This window comes from Giraffa tippelskirchi, chromosome 7 (assembly GCF_054371585.1).
Source record: "Giraffa tippelskirchi isolate mGirTip1 chromosome 7, T2T-mGirTip1v1.2.pri, whole genome shotgun sequence".
NCBI lineage: Eukaryota > Metazoa > Chordata > Mammalia > Artiodactyla > Giraffidae > Giraffa > Giraffa tippelskirchi.
In genome coordinates, this window is record NC_137281.1 from 22,157,582 (window position 1) to 22,178,916 (window position 21,335).

The 21,335-nt window shown below is 40.6% G+C and overlaps 1 protein-coding gene across 1 annotated transcript; it reads right to left on the reverse strand.

The window, feature by feature from the left end:
• Window positions 1-1,792: 1,792 nt before the first annotated feature.
• On the reverse strand, window positions 1,793-8,705 carry CMTR2 (cap methyltransferase 2). Its single transcript, XM_081512492.1, has 2 exons — window positions 8,625-8,705; window positions 1,793-5,312 (listed from the first exon to the last, which is right to left on the reverse strand). Exon 2 carries the CDS (start codon window positions 5,291-5,293, stop codon window positions 2,993-2,995), a length of 2,301 nt encoding a protein of 766 aa, XP_081368618.1. The 5' UTR covers window positions 5,294-5,312; window positions 8,625-8,705; the 3' UTR covers window positions 1,793-2,992.
• Window positions 8,706-21,335: the final 12,630 nt, after the last annotated feature.

Here is a 21,335-nt window from a genome sequence, read left to right on the forward strand (position 1 = left end):
GGCAGGAGCCACGGGTTCAATCCCTGGGTCAGGAAGATTCCCCTGGAGAAGAAATCCACTCCAGTATTCTTGCCTGGAAAAGCCCCTGGACACAGGAGCCTGGTGGGCTATAGAACATAAAAATTAACAGAAACTCTCTCATGCTTCGGTTAAAATCTTTATAAGCATGTACTGGTTTTATAAAAAGTAATAATCATTTATTGCTTAAAATGACTCAAAAAACTGAAACAAAACTAAATCATCTCCTTTTTCTTACCTTCATCTTAAAAAACAAATACACTAAACAAAATACATTGCCCTTTTTAAAGAATCAGTGAAAAATATTAAGTATTTAAACAAGAAAAATAAGAATTTGATTGGGTTTATAATCAACACTTTCATTCTAAAAAAGTGAGGTATTAACTAATTTCATATACTCACACCACAGTACCTTAACAAATGTTAAAAATATTCAATTAAATATCTGGAAATAAAAGATAAGGCTTAAATACTTAGAAGGACTTGTATTCTCATCAAAGATTCAATAAAATAACAAAAGCATAAAGATTTTTTCAACTTCCCTAGTAACTTGTTACTTTTGTTCCACTTCGATATCTTCAGAGTAGAAAAAACTTTTAACGCAAATCTTTTCAAACAAAATAATGACTGTAAAGATGCAGAAAGTCCACAAATTTGGATTTTACATTGATTCAGAAATTTTCAAAACTTTGACATTAGCATGATATATAAAAGCCCCCACTAAAACACAAAACTGACTTTTTTCTTGGAAAACATAAAACAATATTGAAGAAATTAAGTGTATTTTAAGACCGCTTTCTCTGAGTTTGTCAGGAAACACATCTGTGATGTTTAAATTTTCTGGCTGTTAAAAACTCTTTTCAAAAAGCATCACAATTAAGTTAAAAATTTCAAGACCCCCCCCAATTTTTAATAACAGTAACTACTACCTTGATAACCTACACAAATCATCTCATCTTATGGTCATCCTCTACTTTCTTATTCATTTCTCAGACATTATTTTTCCTTCCCTTTTTCTCACAGCAATTTCTACAAATCACTGGTACCTGTCAGCTACCCCCCATTCAAATATGAATCTTCCTTGAGTTCTACCTCACCTCTAGAGCAACTCTGAATTCAATAAGCCAGATGAAAAGCAACTGATCCCAAACACTGATTAAAAAACAAATACATTCTAGTATACACCAGTATGTTACATATCCCAACACAGGTTAACAGTAAAAACAACTAAGCATTCAATACTTATTTGAGGGGCTTAAATTAAAAAGTTTTAATATCAGAACCTGGCCCTAGGCTTTCAACTTCATTCTAATCAAATAGTTAAAACAAGTAAAAATAAACTGAGTCACTGTATTGGACCACATCAACCAAGGCATAAAGTCTATTTAAGTGCAAAATGGTTTCCCAAGAGTGGTCTTTAATTCTCTCTTGGTAACCAATTTTCTATCAGATGTCTACCATTACACAACTGTAACAGCTTTCATAAAGTCACCAGTAGGAAATCACATTTCTTTCAGAAATCTACCTCCAACACTCACATCCTCCCTGTCAAGAACTAAATATAACCTTTTCTTCTGTCCCTTAAGTATTCCATTTCTTTCCTGAAATAGAGCTTCTGTAAATATTGCAATATTAAGGACTAAATTTTAATGAATATGAATCAGAGAAAATGTAGGAACATTAACTTCCATTCAAGCTTTCCTTGAAAAAAAAGTGTTTCCAAGTTATATTTTTAAATTCCCCCATGATTCTCTTTAAAAGAATGAACACAAAATTTCTCTGCTAATGACTTTATTCATGAATCTATAATGGAACTCAAAATAGCAAAGAACATGAAAAACTTCAGGTCAATATTTATCAACCAAATACATCAAAGAATACATTTATTTTTTTTATATAACTAACAAAAATCTCTACAATGCACATGTGAAAATACAAATATTCTTCACCTTGTGGAATTTCAAAGTAACAAAGATCTGCTTAACATAGTTGGCCATAATAACCCGATTATACTGACAGATACATATAATGCAAAAGAAATCAAACATAACTGAAAAATAAACAACACATGGTTAATCTTTCGGTAAAGTGCTACTTTCATATGGAAAAAATGATTTGTGAAGATTAAAAAAATGTTCATGTTATACCATCATTCTCAAAGTGCCAAAATTTCTCAGTATTCACTATGTTCATCACATTTGTATGTCCCCAATATGAGACTATTTGTTCACACATTATTTCCTGGAAGCTAAAAATCACCACTCCATTGCTAAATGAAACTTTTCACTCATATAAGACTGTTTTAGACACAATAATTCTTCACTGTTTTAAATATGATCTTTGGTTTAAAGCTGTCCTGATAGCCTTTCTAGTTGGACTGTAGTTAGTAAAATATTTATAAAACAGCACAGTACCTTCATTTGAACCACACAAGTAAACTGGATCAGTGGCCTAAACACAATGAATGGCACATATCAATATGTCTAGAATGATAACTTCCCCAAATTAGTAACTGACATGGTCAATATTAAAGGAAATTACTGTTGCTGAGGAGTGGCTCATTTCATCAAAGACCTCCATCAATTCGTAACAGTATTAGCCATTGAGAGAAAATTAGTTGGAAAAAAATCTAACCTGAAGGCACACAGGTGCAAATCTTAAACAGATAAATAAAACCAACTAAACTGCTTATGCACGTATGGGTATGTCCGAGCATATACACACTTCTCTGTGTGAGGTTGAATACCATCATTACATATCTTCTACCATATAGGAAGTTCTATGCCTGTGTGTGTATATACCCTAGAGGTCAGACTAGCTGATAGGTTTTCTAGAAAAAAAGTGAGACTTTAAATGATGCAAAACTTAGCCTCTCTTCAAAATAGAAGGTTTTAAATTAATAGCAAAGGAATGCAATAACAAGGGAAACTGTAAGAAGCCATCAAGTTAAATCTCAGAAAGGACAAGATCAACTTCATAACTGAAGGCTGCCGATGATTTCTTCTCTCTCTCCTTGAATAATCAAATGCAAATACCTTTTAGCAATGGCAGCATTCAAATCCCACAAAAAATCAAGCAGTGTGCCTTTAAGGAGCACCTCCATTGGCACAAACTGTAGAACCTGCTGGGGTGCCTCAGTGTTAACCAAATCTCTCAACAATTCATTCACGTTTTGCAGATACTGGAAAACTGGGTTTGGAAGATCCTGATAACCAACACAAAGCAGGACTGCACAAGTCTTCAGGGGCTCAGAGGATATGGGACAAGAAAACGTGATGAATCTAAAACAGCTGTGGAGTACAAAGATCAAACCAGCCATAAATCTTGTTAAACAAGAAAGTATAGGCAAAATCATAACATCTCCAGTATGAAGCTGCTGCAATGAATGTAGTACACAGTCCAAAAATAATTGCTGGTAAGTGGGGTCTCCATCATGAAGCAATGAACAGCTAAAAGTCATGAGTGCTGCTGATTCCAAGAGTCGAACTTCCAGTGGTATGTGCATTTTGATATTATGGAGAGCTGGGAAACCCACTAGCAGGCACTTTATCTGGGTGCTGGGTTCTTCATCCTGATGATCCTGAAGGCACTTGGTAAGGCTAAACAACTCAGAAAATATCAATTCTTCAGAAAAAACGTGACAAGAACAACAATGCTGCTGTTTTGGCCTAAACTTAAGATCAAAATTCAAGGCTCCTCCTAATGACTTTTCAACTGCTTCATTAAGAGCCTTTAAAATCTCACCATCACAAAAAGGAGAACACTTTACCTTTGGTAGTTTCTTTCCCTGTAAAACCTGCCATAAGTGACACTCAAGATTGAAAGCTGTCCCTTCCAAAAGAGAACTTTGCCCAGGATGATATGTAGCATGTTCTTCAGCCCAACTATTAAAGTACCCTTTGGCCACCTTATCTTTCCAGGAAAGGGTTTCCAGCATTTTCCTTTCATTGTAGGTTTTAAAATATCTGTTTTTCTGCCCAAACCATTTTGTATTTGTACTACAGCCAATATTAGATTTTTTCACTAGCCAGTTACTTCTGGAAAGAGGCTTCAATTGAAACTTTTGCATGAAATACTGAACAGCATAGTCCCTTAAACTATTCAGCTTTGCTTGTTCCCCTTTTCCCATGCACTCAAACAGACGAATGTTCTCAGAAATAGTCTCTAGTTGGTATTTATGAAAGAACACGCAACATTCTTCATGTTTCCTAAGAAAAGATTCTGGAATCATGTGATGGGGAAAGAGAGCTTTCTTGGTCATTTCAGACCCAAAATTCAGCACCATCTTAGATAAAAGAGGATAGATTGTCTCTCTTCCCTTATAGGAGAGACATACCACATAGACTTCCGAGTTTCCTGCCTTGCTAGTAGCTGGTTTGAAAACATGAACTTGATCAAAAGAACAGTTTAGTAGGTACATCAGATTTATGGAACAATGTTCAAACAAAGTAAACATCTTCAGAACAAAAGAGCCACCATTTCCAAGAGTCATCAGAGCAGTGACAGCTTCGCAGTAATGCAAACAAGAGACTAAAGCTTCTTGTTCACCTGGGTTTCCTTGGCAATCAAAACTTCCATCTGCAGTGATCAAGTGAATGGTACCCATACTGTTTATGAAATTCTCAAGTCCAGTCAGATATTTCAAGGTCATGATATCACCAGTGTTATCTGGACCGAAGTACCAGCAATGCAAGGTGTTTGCAATAAGTCGGTCATCCATAATCATCGTAACATTGTCATTTGCCTCATGGTAAGGATTCAGAGTATTAGCTACCCAATTCCAATCACAGGGGAATCGATGGGATTTTAAGTAGTGATTGAGACTAGCTATAAAAGCTCCAGGAGCTTCACAAAGGTGTAGAGAATTCAGTTTTCCATTCTGAAAAGCTTCCTGTGGAATAAGTGGAAAGCTGCACAAAATTTCATGAAACTTACACCACGCTTGAGTACAAAGTTCAGCATTTACAGACTTTCTCACATGAGAAATTATTTTCCCAGCTTTGTTAGTGAAAGCCGTGTGCTCATGCCACTCATCCAATTTCTTATCACTCAGTAGGTTTTTCACTTCATTTAGGGAGTTCTTCAAATCAAGGAATGCACTGAATTCCGTGTGGTCACAGGTGAAAATCTCACTGGGATCTGGTAACTGCCACTCATTATTAAGTGGTTTGCCATAAGAAAAGTTCTTGGCAAAGAGTTCAAAAATGTCAGCAAGAACATCTGGGCTGAATGTCTCAGGACTTGAACCCAGTGGTTGCTTTCTGCACTTACTCATTTTCAAATTAAATTAAAATCTAGAAAAAGAAAACACACAATTAAGTGAATCAAATTTTATTAGTGAGTGAAATCTAATCCACAGCAAACTGGATCACAGTCATGACCAATCACATAAAATAGGTAAGACTAATGTGAGTGTAATTCCTTACATGTTGAGGTAATTTGGAATAAAGAAAGAATAAAAGCACTGATGTCCAATAAACCTAGGCTCAAATTCCAGTACTGTTACTTACAGCTTAGTAAAGTGGCCATAGGCAAATAACTTTATATCAGTTTCTTCTTTAAAAACTTGAGGTATTATTTTTTAAGATGAGGATGAAACATGTTAGCATACACGAAAGAACATTCATCAGTGAATGGCATCTCCTATTACCAAAGTAACCCACCTGGATCCTCCCCAAAGTTCTTTACCCATGGCTGAGATACCACCCATAGGGACCCAAACACATGCTTAGAGGAAGATTTATCCCTTTGCTCAAATTATTAACAAGTGACTTTTAGCTCTGTTTTTTAGCTCCCTCCAAATCTCACTTCCTTCCAGGAGAGATTCCAGCACCTGAACCCAGCACCAGTCCTGCTATGACCTCTCTACCCCCACCCACTTAACTAACTTATGAGGACTGCCAAATATGTCCTCTGTCCAGGTTTGACTCCTGCTAAGTCATGCACTTTGGTGGTATCAAATCACCTTTACAGGCCACCAGCAAACATCCGTCACCGTACTACTTGTCAACTGTGGTGAACTTGACAGGTTAGCCTCTCGCTCAACAGTGAAACTGACCTATAGTTCACCCTGGTGTGTCTCTAAACTTCAGATTTCTGCCTCATATGGTCGGTCAGACAGCTCCATGTTTATATTATAAAATATTATCTTTTTATTGCCACAAAAACTTAATATACTTTGATAGAATAATTTTAAACTGAAGAAACATCCTTAATGAACACACAAATTACTAATAGTCACTCCACATTCTGTGCTCTAATACTAAGAAACCAAAAACATCTGTCCACTGGAAATGGAAAGGGGTGCCAGAGAAGGAAGCAAGGCTTAACAGCATAGTGTTGGAAAAGTTCTCAATTCCAGCAGAGACAGCAATGAGTATTACATGGTACTTGTTGGCACAGTGTTAATCAACAGGTGCTTCAGTTCATGAGTTCTGCGTTTATTTAGCATATTCAATACATTCTACATCAGTATGAAGATTAAAATAGGAGACAAAAGACGAGTGAGCACCACAATAAACAGTAACAAAAGGAGACTGTATTCCATTAGCATTTACTTTATACTCAAAATACTTTTTCATCCTTTTATATTTTGTTTAAATTACTTACAAGTCTGTCTGTGCCATTCTGTGCTCAGTCACTCAGTTGTGTCTGACTCTCTGCAACCCCATGGACTGTAGCCTGCCAGGCTCCTCTGTCCATGGGGATTCTCCAGGCAAGAATACTGGAGTGGGTTGCCATGCCCTCCTCCAGGGGATAGTTCAAACCCAGGGACTGAACCCAGCTCCCCTGCATTGCAAGCAGATTCTTTACCATCTGAGCCACCAGGAAAGCCCACAAGCTTGCAAACTTCCTGAAGTAACAATTATCGTAGTCATTTCTGTTTGCCATGGTATATTTACCCCAAAATTGTGGATAACAGTCACAATTACCTATTAATATATTTTTCTTACCTTAGATCTATTTTTTTTTTTTTTACTGTTAAGACTATTTAGACAAATTTCTGAAAGAAGGCAAAAAGGCATTTTCACATTCACTAAAAGTTTAATTAAAAGTAAATGCACAAGTACTACAACAAGTTATTCTGTCCTAATCCACACTTTGCTTACTGGAAACTACAACTTTTAGATTTCAACTATATTCTATTTTGGAAAAAGTCTGACTTTAGCCATTAACTTCACATACCAATTAATGGCTGTAAGTAAGCCGTTACTGAAATCTTACCTAGGCTAATAGGTAATTACTTTCACAGGAGAACAACTAAAGTGATTCAAACACTCCATTGTTCTTCCTGCCTATACCTGTGGAACATGGACCAAAATTATATATTATATATTTATATATAAACTGTGTATCATGTTGAAAAATATTCAAGTTGATAACACACAACTTATCCAAACATTGTTTCCTACTACCAAATTCCCAGAATCCAACTGCTTCTCAGTCCAGCTACCAACCTTCTGATTATAAACACCTGTCAACTGTCTTCTGAACTACTGCCACAGCCTTCTCACTCCTCTCTTTGCTTCTACTCTTGCCTCCGCCATTCTATTCTGAAACATACCCACTAGAGTAACTCTGAAAAACCTAAGTTAGATTGTACGGCTGCTCTGCTCAAACGTGAACGTGAAGTTGCTCAGTCCTGTCCGACTTTGCGACCCCCATGGACTGTAGCCTACCAGGCTTCTCAGTCCATGGAAGTTTTCCAGGCAAGAGTACTGGAGTGGGTTGCCATCTCCTTCTCCAGGGGATCTTCCTGACCCAGGAATTGAACCTGGGTCTCTGGTATTGCAGGCAGACGCTTTACCGTCTGAGCCACCAGGGAATTTACTTATTTATGTTTACTGTTTTTCTGTCTTCCCAAAACTACAACCTAAGCTCCAACGGCCAGGGATCTTTGTTTTCTTTACTCACTTATTAAGAGGTTACAACTGTGCTCAGTACACAGAAAGCATTCAGTAAGTATTCAGGAAATAACTAAAGGGATATCTATCAGACTTGCCCAAAAGGCGTGCCTCTGATCAGGTTCTGAATATAAGTCTTAGCAAAGGACTTCAACGTCACTCTACCACCTCACACAAAACAGCAACAAAAATGTGTATGGTTTACGAGATACAAGGAAAAAGTTTTCAGTATGATCCTCTAGAAAGGGTTCCTCTGTCCGTCTTATGAAGCACTCCATAGAGCTTTGTGGCATCATCATTCCGCTACGAGGGTCAGTATTACCATTGTTGTTTTGCAGAATTGAGTAGGAAGTCATGTACTCCCTGCCCAAAGCCACAAAGGGAATACCCACAAAATCCACCGGCCTAACACAGTCTCATTAATAGCTGTTACTCCTCCAATTAACACTTGCAAAGGAATTTCAGAAGAGGTGCCAACAACTCCACCTCCTCACAGCAACAGCGAAAAGAATGCCTAGAGTGTATCCAGCGCTTTACTTTGCGCCAGGGGCACCCCAAACCTCGTTTCCTCTGGGGGAAGTGAGTCCCAAGTTCCATTCGAGCAGCCCAGTCCCTGACCCGGAGGAAACTCAGCCCAAGCCTCTGCCTAATCCACTGCAAAGTCGAAGGAAGACCCGGGTTCGGAAAGTGGGCCTGAATTACCTTCGCTCACGCCCACCTCAGCCCCCAGAGTCTAGAGAGGCTGCGCTTCACTCGCTCTCCTCACTCAAGGAGGGCATTCTCCACTTCCACTCCTGGGATGATTCCCAAGAGCATCGCTACTTCAGGTCTTCCAAGCCCCGGGCACAGGGATGGGAGGTGGCCCGCCGGAAAGTCGAGAAGGAGGCAGGACCGTCCCTAAGAACACGCAGAGCGGAAGCACAACTTCAGTCCACGCCGCCGCGAGACGCCGGCGGACGGAGGCCCAGAGGCCCTAACACACGCACTGCGCGTGCGCCTCAAGGCTGGGCTGGCGGCTTACGTCAACGTTACGCACGTCTGCGATGCTCGTTAAGAGACCTGTGCTCTCTCGGTTTCGTTTCTCCGCTGGGTGCTGAAGCTGGGAAGCGCCAGCCTCCCGCCCAACGGCCGCTATGGCAACTGCGCACTCCGACCAAGCGTCCTTTGGCCCCACCCCCTGAGGGTGGAGGCGTGGAATGGGGCGAGGACAACCTGTCCCGGACACGCTGGCCCCGCCCACCTGGGCCCCTGGACGCCTGAGGTTTTCTCTCGCTTTGGGGTAATTTAGAGCTAGAATTTAGCTCTTAGCACTGGTTGAGTTAAAACTGGTGCTCAGAAGAACATGAGCTTGCACTATTTAATATCTCTACCCACAGTATGTGAGCATTCTGGTTGCTTCACACCAACTTTCAGTGTTGTGAATCTTTTTTAACTACTGGTGGGAGTTGGTTGCTTTTTACACCTGATTCTTAGTAAATATTAATTAAAAGCTATGGCTATTGCTCTTTCACGGGACCAAAGACTAAACAAAGGATATGTAATCTCTTAAACACAATCACCAAGTTCCTTGAGGTTTATAAATATCAGAAATATTCCAAACAAAAAAACTTACAGTGAGTCTATTTTTACTAAAATAATCACAACATTAACCTTTTTTGAGTATGTAATATGTACTAACCCCTGAAAATTGCCATTTTCACTTATTCTTCTCAACAGCTCTATGAGGTCAATGTATGTATCGTCTCCATTTTATAAGCAGAGAAATCAAGGACCAGAGTGGTTAAGAAATTTGCTGAAGGTCACCCAGTCGATTAGTAGTGGTGTCAAGGTTTGGACCTAGGTCAGCTGACTCCAAGGCCAATCTGTTCCGCAGAGAATTCCTAGAAATTGCCTCTAGTAATTTAAAAACCACTTTATAGCCCACATTCATGCCTAGAAATGCTTATAGCAGGCCAGTAATTTTTTAAAAAGATGAGTTTAATTCATTTTGTCCTAAAAGCAGGAAGGTGGATTGTTGCAAATTTGGAGGGAATAGATGAAATGTTACAAATTAATTAAATTAATATTTAAAACTTTAAAGAATTGAAAGACAATCACCAGGCCGTGTGCTAATTTGCACATTTGTATTAAAATGCAGTTATGTGAATGCATTTAGTATCAACTTTTTAAAGTATATGATCATACACAGTGTCTGAGTGCAAGCCAGGTATAGTTGGTTATTCTTTCCAGTTCCTAAGAGTTCTTTACGTTCAATTGGCATGATACAACATAAGTAGCATGAGAAGGGAATGGCACCCCACTCCAGTATTCTTGCCTGGAGAATCCCAGGGATGGGGGAGCCTGGTGGGCTGCCGTCAATGGGTCGCACAGAGTCGGACACGACTGAAGCGACTTAGCAGCAGCAGCAACATAAGTAGCATACAAGAATTAAAACAACCTGGCTCTCCAGCCTCTACTCTGATTGTAATTCTCTGTCAAAGCAAACAAAACATAAACTGCCTCTGTGATCATTTATCACCAATCGACTTGCTGAGTCTCTAATTACATCCTCAGATTCTGTGAGGCGACAATGTACAAATTATGGTTCTAAAACCCCAGAGGGAGTTTTCTGGGGTGATGGAAATGCTCTGTATCTTGATAGGAGATTTAGGTTAAGAGGTATACGTATTTGTCAAAAGTCATTCATTCTACTAAATAAAAATTTTGCTTTAAAAAAAAGAGTCATAAACAAATATTGAGCTCTAGGTTAACCATTTGCATGCTGAAGTGTTTAGGGGAGAAGTATATTATATCTGCACCTTACTTTGAAATGTACTACACAGAAGATGAGTCAGTGGATGAATAGAAGGATTGATCAATGATAAAGTGAGTATAGCAAAATGTTCACAACTGTAAAATATAGGTAGTAGACACATAATTCTTTCAGCTTTTCTCTATTAAAATTTTTCATAATAAAATATTGAGGGAAATAGAGATTCATATCACAAAAGACAAAAATGGCATCTCTTTCCATTAAAAAACAAATAAAGGAACCTCCCTGGTGGTCCGGCTTCCCTGGTGGCTCAGACGGTAAAGAATCTGCCTGCAATGCAGAAGGCCTGGGTTCGATCTCTGGGTTGTGAAGTTCCCCTGGAAGAGAGCATGGCAACTTACTCCAGTATTCTTGCTTGGAGAATCCCCATGGACAGAGGAGCCTGGCGGGCTACAGTCCATGAGGCCGCACAGAGTCGGACATGACTGGGCGACTAAGCACAGCACAGCAGCTAAGATCCGTGCTCCCAATGCAGGGGGCCCAGGTCTGATCCCTGGTCAGAGAATTAGATCCCACATGCCATAACTAAGAGTTCACATGCCACAACTAAATATTTCTCATGTTGCAACTAGATATCCCTCATGCCACAATGAAGATCAAGATTGCGCATGCCACGACTGAGACCCGGTGCAGCCAAATAAATAAATATTTTAAAAATAAATGTTTTTTACATTAAAATAAATATATATATTAAAATAAATATTTTTTCAAGCCAGGCTTCAACAATATTTGAACCGTGAACTACCAGGTGGTCAAGCTGGTTTTAGAAAAGGCAGAGTAACCAGAGATCAAATTGCCAACATCCACTGGATCATCGAAAAAGCAAGAGAGTTCGGTAAGAACATCTATTTCTGCTTTATTGACTAAGCCGAAGCCTTTGACTGTGTGGATCACAATAAACTGTGGAAAATTCTGAAAGAGATGGAAATACTAGACCACCTGACCTGCCTTCTGAGAAACCTGTATGCAAGTCAGGAAGCAACAGTTAGAACTGGACATGGAACAACAGACTGGTTCCAAATAGGAAAAGGAGTACATCAAGGCTATATATTGTCACCCTGCTTATTTAACTTATATGCAGAGTACATCATGGGAAAGGCTGGGCTGGATGAAGCACAAGCTGGAATCAAGATTTCCAGGAGAAATATCAATAACCTGAGATATGCAGATGACACCACCCTTATGGCAGAAAGTGAAGAAGAACTAAAGAGCCTCTTGATGAAAGTGAAAGAGGAGAGTGAAAAAGTTGGCTTAAAGGTCAACATTCAGAAAACTAAGATCATGGCATCACTTTATGGCAAATAGATGGGGAAACAGATAAAACAGTGAGAGACTTTATTTTTCTGGGTTCCAAAATCACTGCTGATGGTGACTGCAGCCATGAAATTAAAAGACGCTTACTCCTTGGAAGGAAGTTTATGACCAACCTAGATAGCATATTTAAAAGCAGAGACATAACTTTGCCAACAAAGGTTCATCTAGTCAAGGCTATGGTTTTTCCAGTAGTCATGTATGGATGTGAGAGCTGGACTATAAAGAAAGCTGAGCACTGAAGAATTGATGCTTTCGAACTGTGGTGTTGGAGAAGACTCTTGAGAGTCCCTTGGACTGCAAGGAGATCCAACCAGTCCATCCTAAAGGAAATCAGTCCTGAATATTCATTGGAAGGACTGATGCTGAAGCTGAAACTCCAATACTTTGGCCACCTGATGTGAAGAGCTGACTCATTTGAAGAGACCTTGATGCTGGGAAAGATTGAAAGCGGGAGGAGAAAGAGAAGACAGAGGATGAGATGGTTGGATGGCATCATTGAGCCAATGGACATGAGTTTGAGTAAACTCTGGGAGTTGGTGATGGACAGGGAGGCTGGCGTGCTGCAGTCCATGGTGTCGCAAAGAGTCGGCCACGACTGAGTGACTGAACTGAACTGAAAAATAAATAAATAACATTACACAACTAAGTACTATATTGTATTCTACAGGTTAAGTATTGTAGGAGTCTAAAGAAGGAGGAACTGGTAGAGAAAGGTTAAGGGAGAGAGAGACTTTAATTTTTTCCTTAAAAGGCTGCTATTATTTGAGTAGAGGAAGTACCAGCCTAGCTCAGGAAAATAACACAGGTGGAAAAACAGGCAAGAGGAAGGGTAATTGTTCAAAAGGGATGGAAACTTAATAAGATTAAAATGCTGTATAGGTAGTATCTTAGTCACTTTAGGCTGCTATAACAAATACCCTACACTAGATATCTTAAACAACAGAACTTGGTTTCTCACAGTACTGGAGACTGGAATCTAAAATCAAGGTACGGCAAGATTGGTTCCTGGTGAGGGCTCTCTTCCTGGCTTGCAGAAGGCTGCCTTCTCACTGTGTCCTCACAAGACAGAGTGAGCCAGCTTTCTGGTCTCTTCATACAAGGGCACTAATCCCATCACGGGGACCCCACTCATGAACTCATCTAAACCTAGTGTTAGGTGCTCAGTCCTGTCCCTAAACCTAATTACCTCCCAAAGGCCCCATCTCCAAATACCATCACGTTGAGGGGAAGAGCTCCAAAACATGAATTTTGTGGGGACACAGTTCAATCCACAGCAGGCAGTGAAGAACCAGAGTATAGAGAACCATGGACGCCAAGCTGAGGTGCCAGAATTTGCAGCAACTAGAAATGGTCAAGAAGAAAAGAAATAACTGTTTGGTACTTAGAGAGTAAGGAATGATAGAGGAATAGCCAAGCAGAAATATCCTGGCAGGAGTTTGCAATCAATGGGTGACTGAAGTTCAGGTGAGAAAATTAATCTGAGGTTAACTCTCAAGCTTGTGAATTAACTAAGTACTTTGTTATTATTTATTATTAACAATCACTGTGATACTTAATTTAGAAGTAAGATCAATACCAAAAGTTATTAAAGCACTAACCCTGGGGATTCTTACTGTTAATAGCTCACCTAACACTGTCCCTACTTGGGCTCAATATGGCTTCTCTTTTTGAATGGCTAAGCCTTTATCAGCTCTACCATCTGAGTGCCTAGGTTAAAATCTTCACAAACTAGCTTTGTGACTTGGGACAAGGAAGATCTCCAAGGGTCACACTGAGGATTAACAAATGAATGTAAAGCACTTAGTGTAGGTTTTTGCACTTAGTATCTGATAAATGTTAGCTGCTCCTGGGGAAAAAAAAAAATTCTATTCTTTTCTGGAAGATAGGGTGCAGACCTTCCTTTCAGAATTTTCCTTCTTTCACTGTTTCTTTTTACATTCAAAATCCATAATAGAGCAGGAGAGGAAAAGAGGGAGGGAGACGAGGGAAGAGAAAACGAAAACTGAGAAGATAATTAAGGCCAAATTATTTCGTATCTGTCACTGAGAAGCTGTCAGATGTATTCACTTTCTGTCTTCAACAATTTGGGCAGGTTTCAAAGAATGGAAAGAGGACCAGCTTTGTAAAATGAATGAACACACAAATCAGCATGGCTGCCGCTCAGAAACACAGTGGAGAATGATAAAGGCAAGTGGCAGAAGTTTTATACTGCCTTCAGTTCAGTTCAGTTCAGTCGCTCAGTCGTGTCCGACTCTTTGCAACCCCATGGACGGCAGCATGCCAGGGCTCCTGGAGTCTGCTCAAACTCATGTCCATTGAGTCAGTGACGCCATCCAACCATCTCATCCCCTGTCGTCCCCTTCTCCTCCTGCCTTCGATCTTTCCCAGCATCAGGGTCTTTTCAAATGAGTCAGCTTTTCACATCAGGTGGCCAAAGTATACTGCCTTATCATTTGTGTAAAGTTTAAAAACACATGAAACAATTCTGCTTCATGTTTATTGATACAAATGTAGGAAAAATATAAAAATACAGAGGAGGAAGATGCACATTATAACTTCCAGAGAGTGGTAAGCTCTGGGAAGACAGTAGGGATGAGAAAGAGGCACAAAAGGGACCTCGACTGTATCTGCAATGTTTTTACCCTCATTAAGTTGTGAAGCAGTGGCAAAATGCTAGCACTTTAAAAAATCTAAGTAGTAGATACACAGGTATTATATTATTCTCTTTACTTCTTTGAATGTTTGAAATATTTCCTAAAATTTTTTAAGCATAAAAAATGAGGACAATCTGCCTCATTCTAAATCCATTCAAACTCCCACATACTGTAGAAATCCATTTGCTCAATGAAATCATATGTATGAATGATTTTCAGGAATGAGTATGGGTCTCAGATTCAATTTGAAAAGAGTATAATGAATCTATTAAAAACAGGTTATGTTTTGTGTTATGTTTACATTATCAAAACAGATTTCAAATTCTGATATCTGGGTTGAATTACACCTATTACCATATTACTGAGTTTTTCTTGCATTTTATTTTACTAACAGTTGATACCACATTACAATTTGGGGGTGCTTTGTAATTAACAAATCGATTGTGTATACTTTAAGATCACCCTTGGTTTCATCACAGGGGCAAATGCTGATTGATGGTGCCTGCTCTGAATACTGTGTTGAATCAGTTGTGAAACCACATCTGGGCCCTGCTGGACTGGCAATGGTCAGCCAGGCAGGGCAGGGTGTCAAAGGCAGGGTGGTAGAATCGGGGGGCCCTGTGTGTCCCCCTGGTACTCCTGACACTTTCCTAATTCTCCTTCTGCCTCTCTCACTGCTCCTTCTCTATTTCCCTTCACCTACCCTTTCTATTCTGGTGCTTCCAAGTCCTCACCCTCCTTCATTCCCCTTGATCTCCCCTCAGCCTGCAATAATCCCTGGTTGATTTCATCTTCATCCCCAGCAACCCTCCATGCTAATGAGTCCCTCCTCTTCTGTTTTCCTGCGAAGCCTTCCCAGATCCATCTGGGCCAGGTGAGAGGCCTCCCTTCATCCCCATGGCACACACAGAGCATTTATCTCTAAGTATTCCAACTATTTGCTTACCCATCTATCTCTGCTATTGGGCTTTGAAAGAACAAGGCTGGGTCTTATTGATCTCTCTCTCCCAGCTTCTGGCACATAGTGAGCAATCGATAAATGTTTGTTAAATGAAAGAATGATTTAATGAAACGTGTCCTTATTTTTCAGAAAAGGAAACAGACTCAGAAGTTGGGGTTTTCTCAAGGTTATCCTTCTTCCAAAAGATCCCCATCTTTCCTCTAAAACAGAGGTTGACAAACATTTTCTGTAAAAAGGCCAGATAGTAAATATTTTCGGCTTTGTAGGCCATAAGGCCCCTGTCACAACCATTTAACTCTGATGTTACAGCTGGAAAGCAACCATAGACATAGCTGTACTGAAATACATTTGTTACACAAGCAGGCAGTGGGCCAGATCTGGCCCATGGGCCATATGTTGGGGACCTTGCTGTAAAATATGGTAAATAGACACACCTATGTCTGACTAGTTCCTTCACTAAACATCCTCTCTGTCTCATCCTGGATCCCAGTATCCTGATTCCATTTCCACAGTCCCTGCTAGAATCACATGAACAATCCCTTCACACCTCCAAGCCCAGAAGCTGAGGAAGGCTCATGAGAGAACCAACTGCAAAGCTGAGACCAGGGAGGAGGTGAGGAGTTTGTTAACAGTGACTCTCAGGAGACCTAGAGGGATCCAAGACCAACTGATCCATGACCTCCTTGATCACTCATTTTGAATTCCCTTTCAGTTCAGTTCAGTCGCTCAGTCGTATCCAACTCTTTGCAACCCCATGGACTGCAGCAAGCCAGGCTTCCCTGTACATCACCAACTCCCAGAGCTTGCTCAAACTCATGTCCATCGACTCGGTGATGCCATCCAACCATCTCATCCTCTATTGTCCCCTTCTCCTCCTGCCTTCAATCTTTCCCAGCATCTAACTCAATGAAACTATGAGCCATGCAGTGTAGGGCCACCCAAGACGGACAGGTCATAGTGGAGAGTTCTGACAAAACGTGGTCCTCTGTAGAAGGGAATGGCAAACTACTTCAGTATTCTTGCCTTGAGAACCCTTAAGAATAGTATGAAAAGGCAAAAAAGATGATACTGAAAGATTAACTCCCCAGGTCGGTAGGTGCCCAATATGCTACTGGAGAAGAGTGGAGAAATAACTCCAGAAAGAATGAAGAGACGGAGTCAAAGCAAAAACAACGCCCAGTTTTGGATGTGACTGGTGATGGAAGTAAAGTCTGATGTTGAATCCCCTTAACATTTTGAAAAGAGAGGAGGTACATTTCTTGGGTTCAGTAGACAAAGAAGAATATGGACCAAACTCCCTCTATTTCCCTGACTCCTTTTCTGTGTTTCCAAATAACTAGTCTTTTTCTTTTCCAGAGACTTTGGACTTCTCCTATTCTTCTAGTATTTCCCTATCATACCCTATCATCACAGGATATGACCTCACCTCCTCCCTCACAAAGGAAACAGAAGCCAGAACAGAAGTTCTCTAGGAGAGAACTCCTTCAGAATTCTGCCACTCATCCCAAACTTGTCTGTACCCATTCTCTGGTCTTCCTGTCATAATGCAATAGAAGTCTAAGACTAACCCCTCCTTCTGTTCTCTGCGTCCCAGGTCTTTCCACCTTATCGGGGGACCTGATTCAATCAATCATTTCTCTCTCCTGTGTCTCTCTCGCTGAACTTCATGCCATAGGCACAGAGGAGCCTCTGCCCTGACCCTCTCTCCTGCTTCCATCAACATTTACATATGCATGTCTCTACCATCTTGAAAATAAGCCTCTCATACTCAGGTCTTGCTTCAATCATTGTCCTATCTCTCCACTACCTCCTTCGTGGCCAAAGTTCTTGAAAGAGTTGTGTGCTCATGGCTTTCATGTCATCACCTCCCAGTAATTCTTCAGCTCATGAAAAATGTGTTTTTCCTCTTTCATATCCCTGAACTCTCTCACTGAAGATATGAAATAACCTCCTTTGTTGCTACATCCAACCTGGACTTCTTTGGCCTTATCTTTACTGAATTCCTGGCACTAGTCAACCCTGTGGTCTTCCTTCTCCGAACATTCTCTTCCTGTGACTTTGGCAACAACACAACCTCCTGGTTTTCCTCCTATGCTCCTTCTTCCTGCAACTTCTTTGTGGGCTCCAGTCCCTCCGGCTATGCATTATATGTTGGTGTCCTCAGAGTTCTCCACTAGGCCTTCCACTCTGCTCAGTCTACATGCCCTTCTAAGATGTCTCATTGATCTCTAGGCAATCCTTAAATAAGCTGATGACTGTTTGAGTTACTTCTTCAACCCAGAGCTCACTGCTGAGGCTCGAGCCAGTTGGCCTACTGCTTAACAGAATTAGAATTGTCCCGCTTCTCTTTTATTCACCATATGTAGTCCCATCTTTAAAAGCATTATCCTTGGAGCATAGGGGATTTTTTTTTTTTTACAGCAGTGAAACTATTCTGTAGGATACTATAATGATGCAAGACATGATGCATGTCAAAACCCATGGAATTATATGACACAAAGAATTAACCCTAATGTAAAATAGAGACTTTAGTTAATAATATTGTACCAATATTGGCTCATTTGTAGCAAATATACCACACTAACGCAAGATGTTAATAAGAGAGGAAACCCCGAGTAAGGGGGAGAGAGAACTCGGTACTACTTGCTCAATTTTCAGTAAACCTAAACTGTCTTAAAAAAATCAAATTTGTTAATTAAAAAAAGCATTATCTTGACCCCACCATCCCAACCAGTTACCTCCTCTTTTCTTCGCCCCAAATACAACAGCATTTCTTGAAAATTGTCTCTTAAATTCTCTCCAATCAAGCTTTCAACTATACAACTCCACTGAAACAGCTCTTATGAAGGTCACTTGTGACTCCTGCATTGCCAAAGGCAGGGGACTATTTTCAAGTCTCATCTCATTCTGATCTCTCAGCTACACTTGACACAATTAATCACCTACTTTTCCTTAATACCCATCCTTCCCTTGGCTTTCCTAACACCACCACCTTCTGGTTTACCTCGTTCCTCAGTGACTTTCCTTCTCAGTCTTCTTTGTTCATTTCTCCTTTCTCTTGATTCTTAACACTGAGATTAACCACAGCTCCTTCCCTGACCTTCTCTACACTAATTCCCTGAGTGATCTCATCCAATCTCAAGCCATAAGTATCACCTCTACCTCTATGATTCCTAGATATATATCTCCAACCTAGACCTCTCTTCCAACCTCTAGTCTCTTATATACAAAACTACCCACTCAATACCGCCACTTGAATGCATCCTAGGCATCTCAGATTTCACTGAGATCCAATTCCAGTCCCAAACACCTCTGCTTCCCACAGCCTTCCCCATGTCAATAGATGGGAATGCACTCTTGCGGTTGAACAGGCCCAAACCTTGGTATCATCATATAAAAGCCGATTCATTTCCTTTTATTATGCTTTCTCCATTTATGTCTTTTTATCATGGTTCCAAGAGTTTGTTTTTTTTTTCAAGAGGGCGCCTAGATGCTAAGTTTGAGCAAGCTTAAAAATGTCTCCTTCATTCTCAAAGGACATGTAGATTTTCTTTCCCTCATAAGCTTGTAGAATTTGTTCCATGATTACCTGGTAATGAGTGTCGCATTAGTTCTTCTCTCCCGGCCTCTCCATTCATCTTGTGATTTGTTGAATTTCATTACTGAAGTAGGTGGGTTTTATTTTTTAAGCCTTGTCTTACTGAATTCATGTTCTTATTAATTTCCTCTGTAGATTTTTTTGGGGGGGCAGTCTTTTATCTGTTTTATGCCTGCTGTGCTCATTTAAGTTTTCCTCCATTTTACTCATCTGCATAATTTTCCTTAGTTACCATGTTGCTTCTTTTCTTGTTGCTCATGCTTCAAATGGACAGCTCTACCCAGTTCATTTTGCTTTGGTAGAAAGATGAATTCTCACTGACAACTTCCTAACCTCATCTGGGACCTTTTTTCCCCCTTCCATCTACACTCAAGGCCTGGTAACTGTATTCCATCCACTTTACTGTAGCCTGAGTGCAGGAACTTCGAACGAGCTTGGCAAACTTCCTGCAGCCTTTGGTATAGGACTGGGTTTACCATCTCTTTAAAGATTTTGTCAGTGTCCAAGCTGTCTACCTTCCTTTCCAGGGGTGAGGGGAGGAGCAGAGGTCCTCGGACTTCATCTCAATCCCAACTCAGCAGGAATCCTGGAAAATGATGACAACTGGGGCCTTGTCCTGACTCAGCTATGATGCTGAGATCACAGATGGGAACCTCTGCTCCTGGAAGAGACTTCCTTGGTTTTTCTTTAAGTTTCCTACTCCCAATTATGTCAGTTGCTATCTAAATCAGGGGATGGTGGGAATTCTCAAGGTTTTCCTATGTATCACTCTCTGGGGGAAAGGGTGGTGTAGGGGCTGCACTAAATCACACCAAAATCTGCTTTTCTTTTTGTTGGATGCTTTTCAGTTTATAGCATGAGGATAAGCTCTTTCCCTGTTTGGTCATTGCTGGTAATTATTTTTAACTGGTTTATTTCGTTCAGTGACAGGCGAGGGTGATTCTGGAAGCAAAAAAGCGGTGTTTTTTCAGTCATGAGACTGGTTATCTCACTCTACCGTCCTTGGGGACAAGGTTGGGTTGGGGAGGAGAAGAAATGTGATGAATGTAGCAGACCCCAGCCTTATGGCAGTGGCAGGCCCATTTCAAGAATCCTGGTATGTTTTTTCAAAGGGTATCTGACTACCATACCTCTCATTTACTCTTTCTTCTATTCTGTGTTTTCTCAGCCAGGAGTACTGTCACCCTTAACACAGAAAGGGCTTCTGTGGTACTTCTGTGGTACTTGAAAAGAGTGGGGACAGCAAAAGTGGGTAAGCCAAGCTGCTCCCCACTCAGCAGCCAGCCCAGGAAGGAAAGCAGTCCAGCAGGGTGAGGGAATGGAGATGAGAGGAGGCAGGCTGAGCCCCAGGCACTGTAATAAACCCACAGCAGGGCAGAAAGGGATGCATGGGGAATCTGGGCTTGGGCAGTGGTCTTGGGATGAAGTAGAGGGGCATGGTCTTGGGATGAATGGAGGTGACATGGGTGGGAGATCTGAAAACCTGACATCTCCCACCATCACACAAAGTCCACAGCTGCCAGTGGGAGAAAAACAGCATCCCCAAGGAGTAATGAAAACATGCAACTGAGCACTGGAGCTTGGAATTAATGAGCAAATCCCATCAAACCTTTGACACAACGGGCTTTGGCTTCAGAAGGCAGAAACCTTTTAAGCACCAATGATCATCCCCCTGCTCTTCATCTTCGGGCTCTGTCTCGGTGATGGATTGCCACCTGCCTAGTGCCCTGGCATTTCCATGCACAAAATAATTGGTTGCAGAAGGTTGTTGGATGCCTTTGTGGGAAGGAAGCTGCAAAAACAAATTCTATCAACTCAAATATTTTTTGATATTTTGGAACTGGAGAGCACGAATTCTGTAATTTAACTTCTCCATGATATGAAATTGTTCTTTACCAGGAAACCAAAAAGAGTAAAAGGAAAACAGTCCTCCAAAGTTACCAGTTAAAAAGCTATTTGCTTTAAAGAGATTTTGGGGTATTTTATGTTCCTCTCTATATCATTCCTATAAAGGGCACAGAATTCTCCACTTCTCTGAAGAAATTGAGGCAACCAATAACCCAAGAGTATAGGG